This window comes from Pseudophryne corroboree, chromosome 5 (assembly GCF_028390025.1).
Source record: "Pseudophryne corroboree isolate aPseCor3 chromosome 5, aPseCor3.hap2, whole genome shotgun sequence".
In the NCBI taxonomy this organism is placed as follows: Eukaryota; Metazoa; Chordata; class Amphibia; order Anura; family Myobatrachidae; genus Pseudophryne; species Pseudophryne corroboree.
The window spans coordinates 390409136-390422022 of record NC_086448.1 but is presented as its reverse complement, the minus strand read 5'-3'; the positions used below and the strand labels follow the sequence as shown (position 1 = coordinate 390422022).

The following is a 12887-nucleotide window of genomic DNA, read 5'->3' as shown; positions in this document are numbered from 1 at the left end:
GAGGATGCGGCCAAGGACTCGGCAGACATCGCTGCCTTCTACAAATCTGGTAAGCGCACGGGGAGGGGCGGACGTACACCCAGCAATGGCTGCTGTCATGGTGGCCGGGGTGGGGGGGACTGTGCATCTCACTCATTTACTAGTCAGCTCTCGGTGCTACGGGGAATGCCTGGTGCTGCTGTTCTATGTGATGGCTTACATTATTGTTATGTTTGGCTGCTGCCATCGTCACATGGGCTCCGTGTTGCCGCAGCTATGGTCTGCACTATTACATGAGCACACAGGCTCCTTCTCCACAAATCGGGGCCCGAATTGGTATGGCGGTCCTCACAGAAAGGTGTATGGCTTGTCATGATGTCATGGATGAGACCTCGCAATACATTACACATCGCTGAGTTCCTCAGTCATATACATTCATTTGGTTACATTGTTTATTGTAATCATTTGGTATTTGTAACAGTGTTCGCTGAAAGCGAAACGGAACACAATGATGTTTACATTAGCAACCACTGCTCAGCCGTGTCCTGTGTAATAGGTGCCACAATGCTGGGAGAGCATGCAGCACAGCCTGTTAGTGTGGAATGTGTGTGCAGCACATGTACACATGCCTTTTATAGAATCAAGCCTTACAATACTCAGCTGTTTGAAATCCTTAGTAGTCTGCCTTGCCTTGTAAAACTGCTAGCATGCTTTGTTTCATATGCTAAATATTTCATTTAGATGTTTTGTATGTTTTTCTTGTTCAAAAAGACAAACTTAAAGGCGTTTTTCTGGTTTTAATATATTATTTTATAAGTGAGGTTGGAATGGTGTAGGCAGGAGGTTTGATCAAAACATCAGATGTAGCTACTATACAATGCAATGTTGTGTCTACTGTATTATTGTTCTCCACTTCCTCATGTATTTTTGCTGTGCAGGGCAAAGGGGCTGTGTGTGTGCGCTTCTGTGTCTCCATTTCAGTATTTGGAGTTTGCCACAAAGTACTACTTTATTCTTATTTTCTATAAATCTCTATTATAATTTTATACCCTTTTGTTGCTCTTCTCATTTGCCTCCATTTCCTGTTCCTCACAATTTCCCAAATCTGGAGTTGTTTTTGTGTAGATTTTACCTTTGGGATTATGTTTGCTATCTGACAAGCCACTGAATTTAACAATTTGCATATTATTTCCTCTATATAACATTACTCATTGATTTAAACTAATTTAGATGAAAGTAGTACATTCTTTTATAAAGTTCTATTGTAAATATTTAGAATAAACCTTATTGAAACCAGAAAATGTGAGGTTCTACTTTTTTTTTTTTTTTCTGTAAAAGCTGTCAATCTGGTGGCATGTAGCCTAAATATGGTACTCCAAAGCACATTCCTGTTTAGTCCTACATCTCAAGTCAGGTTGATGTAGCTCTGCTGGAAGTAGGTCAGACAGGATACTTTGGATATTCTTTAAGTAAAAATGCGCAGGAAATAACAAAGTGATTACAGAAGCACCATCTATAATACCCCTTTCACACCGCAAACCCGGGTCTGACCCGGTATTTTGAATCTGGCTCTTTCACTGTGCCTGTGATCTGCCTCATTATTTCCTCCTTTCCCCTAATGCTGAGCAGCTCTCTCTCACCTCCTGGTCTGTCCAGGTCGCCATGCTGTCTTGCTTCCAGGATGCTCCCCATGGCTCTTAAAGATGACATCATCTTTTCTGAACCCAAGAAAGCTCCAATCTGAGGCCTTTTAACAGTCCTGGGTAGTGAATCCCAGGACGGGCCCTTTCACACTACACAGCTTCCCGGGACGGTCCCGGATTCAACCCTGGTCGAGACCTGGGATGAAATCCCAGGATGCTTGTCTCGGGAAATTGTCCCTGTACCCTGTCACACTGAGCAAAATCCCCGGATGATGCGCGTTCATGTGCAATATCCCGGGATATTTTTGCGAGTGTAAAAGGGGTATAAGAGTGCACATTTTCCCTGGTCCAACCCGTGTAGAACACTGCTTTTATACAAGGTTGAAATGCAGGGTTACTCGACCCGAGATATTCAAAAGTGGTGCTTTTAGACTGCACCTTGAGCTGGCTCAATCTGGCAATATCCCGGGATATACTTACGGTGTGAAAGGGGTAGGGGTATTAGTGATGCACTTTTAACATCGTGCCATTAATTTTGTATAGTTTTTTTTCAGTAATAGTTTTCTCCACATTTTTTTTAAATCCAATGAATGTGCAATCTTAAGTCATTAATTTTAAAGACATAATGTTGACAGTGTTTTTATTACATTACTAATGAAGAGCTGCTAGCCCACTATACGGTGGGTGGGGTAAGGGTGGTACTGACTGGAGAGATGTGTGCTAAGCGATCTTAACACAGACCGCTCAGCACACATATCTCCCCCCTGCTCATCAGCACAGCGCGATGTGCTGAGTGAGGGGGGGGAAGGGGTTGATGACGTGGGGGCCGCTCACTTAACACAACGGTGAAGTGACCCGACCCACTAGATTGAGCCTGCATGCAGTCTCAATCTAGCAGAGCATCGCTATCGCTGGGAGGCATACACACGGCAGATCCGTGCTTACAATCTAAACAATCTAGTCAGATTGCTTAGGTTTTAAACACTGATCTCTCCGTGTGTACCCCCCTGTAGTCACACCAACAATTATCTCTGAAACAAGACAAATCGCTGCTCTGTAAAGCTTGGCATACGCTATACAATTGTCTGTCAAATAATCAGACCGATCTGGCTGGTTGGAACGATAGGGGTCTATTTACTAAGCCTTTAGATGGAGATAAAGTACCAGCCAATCAGCTCCTAACTGTCATTTCTCTGACGTCCTAGTGGATGCTGGGGACTCCGAAAGGACCATGGGGAATAGCGGCTCCGCAGGAGACTGGGCACAAAAGTAAAAGCTTTAAGACTACCTGGTGTGCACTGGCTCCTCCCCCTATGACCCTCCTCCAAGCCTCAGTTAGATTTTTGTGCCCGAACGAGAAGGGTGCTGTCTAGGTGGCTCTCCTGAGCTGCTTAGAAAAAAGTTTAGTTTTAGGTTTTTTTATTTTCAGTGAGACCTGCTGGCAACAGGCTCACTGCATCGAGGGACTAAGGGGAGAAGAAGCGAACTCACCTGCGTGCAGAGTGGATTGGGCTTCTTAGGCTACTGGACATTAGCTCCAGAGGGACGATCACAGGCCCAGCCATGGATGGGTCCCAGAGCCGCGCCGCCGTCCCCCTTACAGAGCCAGAAGAGCAGAAGAGGTCCGGAAAAATCGGCGGCAGAAGACGTCCTGTCTTCAATAAGGTAGCGCACAGCACCGCAGCTGTGCGCCATTGCTCTCAGCACACTTCACACTCCGGTCACTGAGGGTGCAGGGCGCTGGGTGGGGGCGCCCTGAGACGCAATATAAACACCTTAGGGGGCAAAAAATGCATCACATATAGCTCCTGGGCTATATGGATGCATTTAACTCATGCCTGTTTTTCCATAAAAAAGCGGGAGAACGGCCGCCGAGAAGGGGGCGGAGCCTATCTCCTCAGCACACTGGCGCCATTTTTCCTCACAGCTCCGTTGGAGGGAAGCTCCCTGACTCTCCCCTGCAGTCCTGCACTACAGAAACAGGGTAAAACAAGAGAAGGGGGGCACTAAATTGGCAGATAAATCTATACAGCAGCTATATAAGGGAAAAACACTTATATAAGGTTATCCCTGTATATATATAGCGCTCTGGTGTGTGCTGGCAAACTCTCCCTCTGTCTCCCCAAAGGGCTAGTGGGGTCCTGTCCTCTGTCAGAGCATTCCCTGTGTGTGTGCTGTGTCGGTACGTTGTGTCGACATGTATGAGGAGGAAAATGGTATGGAGGCGGAGCAATTGCCTGTATTAGTGATGTCACCCCCTAGGGAGTCGACACCTGACTGGATGGTCTTATGGAAGGAATTACGTGATAGTGTCAGCACTTTACAAAAGACTGTTGACGACATGAGACAGCCGGCAAATCAGTTAATACCTGTACAGGCGTCTCAAACACCGTCAGGGGCTCTAAAGCGCCCGTTACCTCAGGTGGTCGACACAGACCCAGACACGGACACTGACTCCAGTGTCGACGGTGAGGAAACAAACGTATTTTCCAGTAGGGCCACACGTTACATGATCACGGCAATGAAGGAGGTTTTGAACATTTCTGATACTACAAGTACCACAAAAAAGGGTATTATGTGGGGTGTGAAAAAACTACCCGTAGTTTTTCCTGAATCAGATGAATTAAATGAGGTGTGTGATGAAGCGTGGGTTTCCCCCGATAAAAAACTGCTAATTTCTAAAAAATTATTGGCATTATACCCTTTCCCGCCAGAGGTTAGGGCGCGTTGGGAAACACCCCCTAGGGTGGATAAGGCGCTCACACGCTTATCAAAACAAGTGGCGTTACCGTCTCCTGATACGGCCGCCCTCAAGGAACCAGCTGATAGGAAGCTGGAAAATATCCTAAAAAGTATATACACACATACTGGTATTATACTGCGACCAGCAATCGCGTCAGCCTGGATGTGCAGTGCTGGGGTGGCTTGGTCGGATTTCCTGACTGAAAATATTGATACCCTGGACAGGGACAATATATTATTGACTATAGAGCATTTAAAGGATGCATTTCTATATATGAGAGATGCACAGAGGGATATTTGCACTCTGGCATCAAGAGTAATTGCGCTGTCCATTTCTGCCAGAAGAGGGTTATGGACGCGACTGGTCAGGTGATGCGGATTCCAAACGGCATATGGAAGTATTGCCGTATAAAGGGGAGGAGTTATTTGGGGTCGGTCTATCGGACCTGGTGGCCACGGCAACGGCTGGGAAATCCACCTTTTTACCCCAGGTCACCTCTCAGCAGAAAAAGACACCGTCTTTTCAGGCTCAGTCCTTTCGTCCCCATAAGGGCAAGCGGGCAAAAGGCCACTCGTATCTGCCCCGGGGCAGAGGAAGGGGAAAAAGACTGCAGCAGACAGCCTCTTCCCAGGAACAGAAGCCCTCCCCCGCTTCTGCCAAGTCCTCAGCATGACGCTGGGGCCTTACAAGCGGACTCAGGCACGGTGGGGGCCCGTCTCAAGAATTTCAGCGCGCAGTGGGCTCACTCGCAAGTGGACCCCTGGATCCTGCAGGTAGTATCTCAGGGGTACAAATTGGAATTCGAGACGTCTCCCCCTCGCCGGTTCCTGAAGTCTGCTTTACCAACGTCTCCCCCCGACAGGGAGGCGGTATTGGAAGCCATTCACAAGCTGTATTCCCAGCAGGTGATAATCAAGGTACCCCTCCTACAACAGGGAAAGGGGTATTATTCCACGCTGTTTGTGGTACCGAAGCCGGACGGCTCGGTGAGACCTATTTTAAATCTGAAATCCTTGAACACTTACATACAAAGGTTCAAATTCAAGATGGAATCACTCAGAGCAGTGATAGCGAACCTGGAAGAAGGGGACTGTATGGTGTCTCTGGACATCAAGGATGCTTACCTCCATGTCCCAATTTGCCCTTCTCACCAAGGGTACCTCAGGTTTGTGGTACAGAACTGTCACTATCAGTTTCAGACGCTGCCGTTTGGATTGTCCACGGCACCCCGGGTCTTTACCAAGGTAATGGCCGAAATGATGATTCTTCTTCGAAGAAAAGGCGTCTTAGTTATCCCTTACTTGGACGATCTCCTGATAAGGGCAAGGTCCAGAGAACAGTTAGAGGTCGGAGTAGCACTATCTCAAGTAGTACTACGACAGCACGGATGGATTCTAAATATTCCAAAATCGCAGCTGATTCCGACGACACGTCTGCTGTTCCTAGGGATGATTCTGGACACAGTACAGAAAAAGGTGTTTCTCCCGGAGGAGAAAGCCAGGGAGTTATCCGACCTAGTCAGGAACCTCCTAAAACCAGGCCAAGTGTCAGTGCATCAATGCACAAGGGTCCTGGGAAAAATGGTGGCTTCTTACGAAGCGATTCCATTCGGCAGATTCCACGCAAGAACTTTTCAGTGGGATCTGCTGGACAAATGGTCCGGATCGCATCTTCAAATGCATCAGCGGATAACCCTGTCTCCAAGGACAAGGGTGTCTCTCCTGTGGTGGTTGCAGAGTGCTCATCTTCTAGAGGGCCGCAGATTCGGCATTCAGGACTGGGTCCTGGTGACCACGGATGCCAGCCTGAGAGGCTGGGGAGCAGTCACACAGGGAAAAAATTTCCAGGGCTTGTGGTCAAGCATGGAAACGTCACTTCACATAAATATCCTGGAACTAAGGGCCATTTACAATGCCCTAAGTCAGGCAAGGCCTCTGCTTCAGGGTCAGCCGGTGCTGATCCAGTCGGACAACATCACGGCAGTCGCCCACGTAAACAGACAGGGCGGCACAAGAAGCAGGAGGGCAATGACGGAAGTTGCAAGGATTCTTCGCTGGGCGGAAAATCATGTGATAGCACTGTCAGCAGTGTTCATTCCGGGAGTGGACAACTGGGAAGCAGACTTCCTCAGCAGACACGATCTCCACCCGGGGGAGTGGGGACTTCACCCAGAAGTCTTCCACATGATTGTGAACCGTTGGGAAAAACCAAAGGTGGACATGATGGCGTCCCGCCTCAACAAAAAACTGGACAGATATTGCGCCAGGTCAAGGGACCCTCAGGCAATAGCTGTGGACGCTCTGGTAACACCGTGGGTGTACCAGTCAGTGTATGTGTTCCCTCCTCTGCCTCTCATACCCAAGGTACTGAGAATCATAAGAAGGAGAGGAGTAAGGACTATACTCGTGGCTCCGGATTGGCCAAGAAGGACTTGGTACCCGGAACTTCAAGAGATGCTCACGGAAGACCCGTGGCCTCTACCTCTAAGAAAGGACCTGCTCCAGCAGGGACCATGTCTGTTCCAAGACTTACCGCGGCTGCGTTTGACGGCATGGCGGTTGAACGCCGGATCCTGAAGGAAAAAGGCATTCCGGATGAAGTCATCCCTACCCTGATCAAAGCCAGGAAGGATGTAACTGTGCAACATTATCACCGTATTTGGCGTAAATATGTTGCGTGGTGTGAGGCCAGGAAGGCCCCTACAGAGGAATTTCAACTGGGTCGTTTCCTGCATTTCCTGCAAACAGGACTGTCTATGGGCCTAAAATTAGGGTCCATTAAGGTTCAAATTTCGGCCCTGTCAATATTCTTCCAAAAAGAACTAGCTTCAGTTCCTGAAGTCCAGACGTTTGTCAAGGGGGTACTGCATATACAGCCTCCTTTTGTGCCTCCAGTGGCACCTTGGGATCTCAATGTAGTTTTGGGGTTCCTAAAATCACATTGGTTTGAACCACTCACCACTGTGGACTTAAAATATTTCACATGGAAAGTGGTAATGCTGTTAGCCCTGGCCTCAGCCAGGCGTGTCTCAGAATTGGCGGCTTTATCCTATAAAAGCCCTTACCTAATTTTTCATACGGACAGGGCAGAATTGAGGACTCGTCCTCAATTTCTCCCTAAGGTGGTTTCAGCTTTTCACTTAAACCAGCCTATTGTGGTGCCTGCGGCTACTAGGGACTTGGAGGATTCCACGTTGCTGAACGTAGTCGGGGCCCTGAAAATATGTTTCCAGGACGGCTGGAGTCAGAAAATCTGACTCGCTGTTTATCCTGTATGCACCCAACAAGCTGGGTGCTCCTGCTTCTAAGCAGACTATTGCTCGTTGGATTTGTAGTACAATTCAGCTTGCACATTCTGTGGCAGGCCTGCCACAGCCAAAATCTGTAAAAGCCCATTCCACACGGAAAGTGGGCTCATCTTGGGCGGCTGCCCGAGGGGTCTCGGCTTTACAACTTTGCCGAGCAGCTACTTGGTCAGGGGCAAACACGTTTGCTAAATTCTACAAATTTGATACCCTGGCTGAGGAGGACCTGGAGTTCTCTCATTCGGTGCTGCAGAGTCATCCGCACTCTCCCGCCCGTTTGGGAGCTTTGGTATAATCCCCATGGTCCTTTCGGAGTCCCCAGCATCCACTAGGACGTCAGAGAAAATAAGAATTTACTTACCGATAATTCTATTTCTCATAGTCCGTAGTGGATGCTGGGCGCCCATCCCAAGTGCGGATTGTCTGCAATACTTGTACATAGTTATTGTTACAAAAAATCGGGTTATTATTGTTGTGAGCCATCTTTTCAGAGGCTCCTCTGTTATCATGCTGTTAACTGGGTTCAGATCACAAGTTGTACGGTGTGGCTGGTATGAGTCTTACCCGGGATTCAAAATCCTTCCTTATTGTGTACGCTCGTCCGGGCACAGTATCCTAACTGAGGCTTGGAGGAGGGTCATAGGGGGAGGAGCCAGTGCACACCAGGTAGTCTTAAAGCTTTTACTTTTGTGCCCAGTCTCCTGCGGAGCCGCTATTCCCCATGGTCCTTTCGGAGTCCCCAGCATCCACTACGGACTATGAGAAATAGAATTATCGGTAAGTAAATTCTTATTTTCTCTAACGTCCTAGAGGATGCTGGGGACTCCGTAAGGACCATGGGGATAGACGGGCTCCGCAGGAGACATGGGCACTTTAAGAAAGACTTTGACTCTGGGTGTGCACTGGCTCCTCCCTCTATGCCCCTCCTCCAGACCTCAGTTTGATACTGTGCCCAGAGGAGATGGGTGCACTGCAGGGAGCTCTCCTGAGTTTCCTGTGTAAAGAAAGTTTCTCTAACGTCCTAGAAGATGCTGGGGACTCCGTAAGGACCATGGGGAATAGAAGGGCTCCGCAGGAGATAGGGCACTTTAAGAAAGCTTTGGATTCTGGGTGTGCACTGGCTCCTCCCTCTGTCCCTCCTCCAGACTCCAGTTTTACACTGTGCCCAGAGGATGAAGGGCGCACTGCAGGGAGCTCTCGAGTTCTTTGCTACAGAAAGCATTTTTGTTTGGATTTTTTACTTTTTCACAGGGAGCACTGCTGGCAACAGGCTCCCTGCATCGAGGGACTGAGGAGAGAGGGGCAGACCTACTTAACTGATAGGATCTGCTTCCTCGGCTACTGGACACCATTAGCTTTAGAGGGGGTGAACACAGGTTCGTCCTGGGCGTCCACCCCCGGAGCCACGCCGCCGTTCTCCTCACAGAGCCAGAAGAACAGAAGCAAGAAGACGTCTCAGGCGGCAGAAGCCTTCAGCTTCACAGAGGTAGCGCACAGCACTGCAGCTGTGCGTCATTGCTCCACATCACCTCACACACTCCGGTCACTGTATGGGTGCAGGGGGGGGGGGGGGGGGGGGGGGGCGCCTTTGGTAGCAATAATAACACCTCTTAGATGGCAAATAGGTATATACTGCTGGACACTGTACATGTATATAATTGAGCCCCCGCCATTTTACACGATTTTGAGCGGGACAGAAGCCCGCCGCCGAGGGGGCGGGGCTTCTCCCTCAGCACTCACCAGCGCCATTTCTCTCTCCACAGAACGCTGAGAGGAAGCTCCCCGGACTCTCCCCTGCTTACACACGGTGAAGGGAGTTTAAAAAGAGAGGGGGGAGCACATAATTGGCGGATAAAGTTTAATACAGCGCTGCTGGGGAAAAGCATTCTGTGTTGGTCTCCAGGTTGTTGCGCTGGGGTGTGTGCTGGCATACTCTCTCTCTGTCTCTCCAAAGGGCCTTTCAGGGGATACTGTCTTCAGAAAAAGTTTCCCTGGGTGTGTGCAGTGTGTCGGTATGTGTGTCGACATGTTTGATGAGGAAGGCTCGCTTAATGTGGAGGGGGAGTGCTTGAATGTCAGGTCGCCGTCGGCAACCCTGACACCGGACTGGGTGGATATGCTGAATGTCTTGAATGCAAATGTAAATCTCCTGCATAAAAGATTAGACAAGGCTGAAGCTAGGGATCAGTCAGGTAGCCAGTCCGTGCCTGTCCCTGTGGTGCCAGGACCTTCAGGGTCTCAAAATCGCCCCATATCCCAGGTCGCTGACAGATACCGACACAGATACTGACTCTAGTGTCGACTATGAGGATGCAAAATTGCAGCCGAAGGTGGCAAAAGGTATTAGGTACATGATTATTGCTATAAAAGAGGTTTTGCATATCACGGAGGAACCCCCTGTCCCTGACACGAGGGTTCACATGTATAAAGGGAAAAAGCCTGAGGTCACGTTTCCGTCCTCATTTGAGCTAAGCGAATTATGCGAAAAGGCTTGGGAATCTTCGGATAGGAGACTCCATGTTCCCAAAAGGATTCTCATGGCGTATCCTTTTCCACAGCAGGATCGGATACGATGGGAATCTGCGCCTAAAGTAGACAAGGCGCTGACACGCTTATCCAAGAAGGTGGCACTGCCTGCTCCGGATACTGCTTCCCTCAAGGATCCTGCTGATCGCAAGCAGGAAATTACCATGAAGCACATTTACCCACATTCAGGAACTATAGTTAGGCTGGCCATGACGTCGGCCTGGGTTTGTAGTGCTGTCGTGGCATGGGCAGACTCCTTATCTACGGAGATGGACATCTTAGATAGGGATACCATTCTAATGACCATGAAGCATATCAGAGATGCTGCCTTCTATATGAGGGATGCTCAGAGAGACATTTGTTTACTAAGCTCTAGAATAAACGCTATGTCTATTTCTGCTAGGCGGCTCTTGTGGACCCGACAGTGGACGGGAGACGCCGACTCAAAGCGGCATATGGAGTCATTGCCTTACAAGGGGGAGGAGTTGTTTGGAGAAGGCCTCTCGGACCTAGTCTCTACTGCTATGGCCGGTAAATCGAATTTCTTACTTTATGTTCCCCCGCAGCATTCTAAGAAGGTACCACATTATCAAATGCAGTCCTTTCGTTCCAATAAAAACAAGAAGGTACGAGGATCGTCCTTCGTTGCCAGAGGTAAAGGCAAGGGAAAAAAGCTGCACTCAGCTAGTTCCCAGGAGAAGAAGTCCTCCCCTACTTCCGCAAAGTCCACAGCATGACGCTGGGGCTTTCGGGGGGGGATCAGATCAAGTGGGGGCACGTCTTCGTCTTTTCAGCCACGTCTGGGTTCACTCACAGGTGGATACCTGGGCGATAGAGATTGTTTCCCAGGGATACAGACTGGAATTCGAAGACATGTCCCCTTGCCGGTTTTTCAAATCGGCTCTGCCGGCTTCCCCGTCAGAGAGGGAGCTAGTGTTAGCGGCAATTCACAAATTGTACATTCAACAGGTGATGATCAAGGTTCCTCATCTCCAGCAAGGAGAGGGTTATTATTCTTCCCTGTTTGTGGTACCGAAACCGGACGGTTCGGTCAGACCCATTCTAAATCTAAAATCCCTGAACCTGTACTTGAAGAGGTTAAGTTCAAAATGGAATCGCTCAGAATGGTCATCGCCAGCCTGGAGGGAGGGGATTGGATGGTGTCCCTGGACATAAAGGATGCGTACCTTCATGTTCCGATTTTCCCGCTCACCAGGCGTTTTTGAGATTTGCAGTACAGGATTGTTACTACCAATTTCAGACGTTGCCGTTTGGTCTTTCCACGGCCCCGAGAATTTTCACCAAGGTAATGGCGGAAATTATGGTGTTCCTGTGCAAGCAGGGAGTCACAATTATCCCGTACTTGGACGATCTCCTTATAAAGGCGAGATCTCGGGAGAAGTTGCTGGACAGCGTGTCTCTGTCCGTGAAGACGTTGCAGATGCACGGCTGGATTCTCACTTTACCGAAATCCCAGCTAGTCCCTACAACGCGTCTGACCTTTTTGGGCCTGATTTGATTCTAGACACAGACCAAAAAAGAGTTTTTCTTCCGGTGGAGAAGGCTCAGGAGCTCATAGCCCTGGTCAGGAATCTTTTAAAGCCAAAAAAAAAAAAGGTTTCGGTGCATCATTGCACAAAGGTTCTGGGGAAGATGGTGGCTTCATACGAGGCCATCCCCTTCGGCAGGTTCCATGCGAGGACTTTCCAATGGGACCTATTGGACAAATGGTCCGGGTCCCATCTACATATGCAGAAACGGATCACCCTGTCTCCCAGGGCCAGGGTATCTCTCCTGTGGTGGCTGCACAGTGCTCACCTCCTAGAGGGTCGCATTTTCGGCTTTCAGGACTGGATCCTGGTGACCACGGACGCGAGCCTCCGAGGTTGGGGGGCTGTCGCACTGGGAAGAAATTTTCAAGGTCTCTGGTCAAGCCTAGAGACCTGTCTCCACATCAATGTCCTGGAGTTAAGGGCCATTTACAGCGTCCTACGCCAGGCTGAGAGATGGCTTCAGAACAAACTGGTTCTGATTCAGTCGGACAATATCACGGCAGTGGCTCATGTAAACCGCCAAGACGGCAAAAGGAGCAGAGTCGCCATGGCAGAGGCGACCAGGATTCTGCGCTGGGCGGAAGGCCATGTAAGCGCACTATCAGCTGTGTTCATCCCAGGGGTGGACAACTGGGAGATGGACTTCCTCAGCAGGCACGACCTGCATCTGGGAGATCGCGGATCGGTGGGGACCGCCTCAAATAGACATGATGGCGTCCCGTCTCAACAAAAAGCTAAAGAGGTATTGCGCCAGGTCAAGAGACCCTCAGGCGGTAGCAGTAGACGCTCTGGTGACACCATGGGTGTTCAGATCGGTCTATGTCTTTCCTCCTCTGCCTCTCATTACCCAAGGTGTTGAGATTAATAAGACTAAGAAGGGTCAGAACAATCCTCATTGTTCCAGATTGGCCAAGGAGGACTTGGTGTCCGGATCTGCAAGAATTGCACACAGAAGATCCGTGGCCTCTTCCTCTAAGGCAGGACCTGCTGCAGCAGGGGCCCTGTCTGTTCCAAGACTTACCGCGGCTGCGTTTGACGGCATGGCGGTTGAACGCCGGATCCTAGCTGAAAAAGGGATTCCGGAGGAGGTCATTCCTACCCTGACCAAGGCTAGGAATGATGTGACATCGAAACATCAC

General features: G+C 49.5%; 1 protein-coding gene across 2 annotated transcripts in view; it reads left to right on the top strand.

Annotated features, from left to right (window-relative positions):
- Positions 1-12887, top strand: part of TRIO (trio Rho guanine nucleotide exchange factor) — a 1426902-nt gene that overhangs the window by 647 nt on the left and 1413368 nt on the right. For both annotated transcript variants that reach the window (XM_063922713.1, XM_063922714.1), the window contains exon 1: positions 1-49. This exon is cut by the window's left edge. In XM_063922713.1, the coding sequence (XP_063778783.1) occupies positions 1-49 (49 nt within the window). The remainder of the gene's footprint in view (positions 50-12887) is intronic.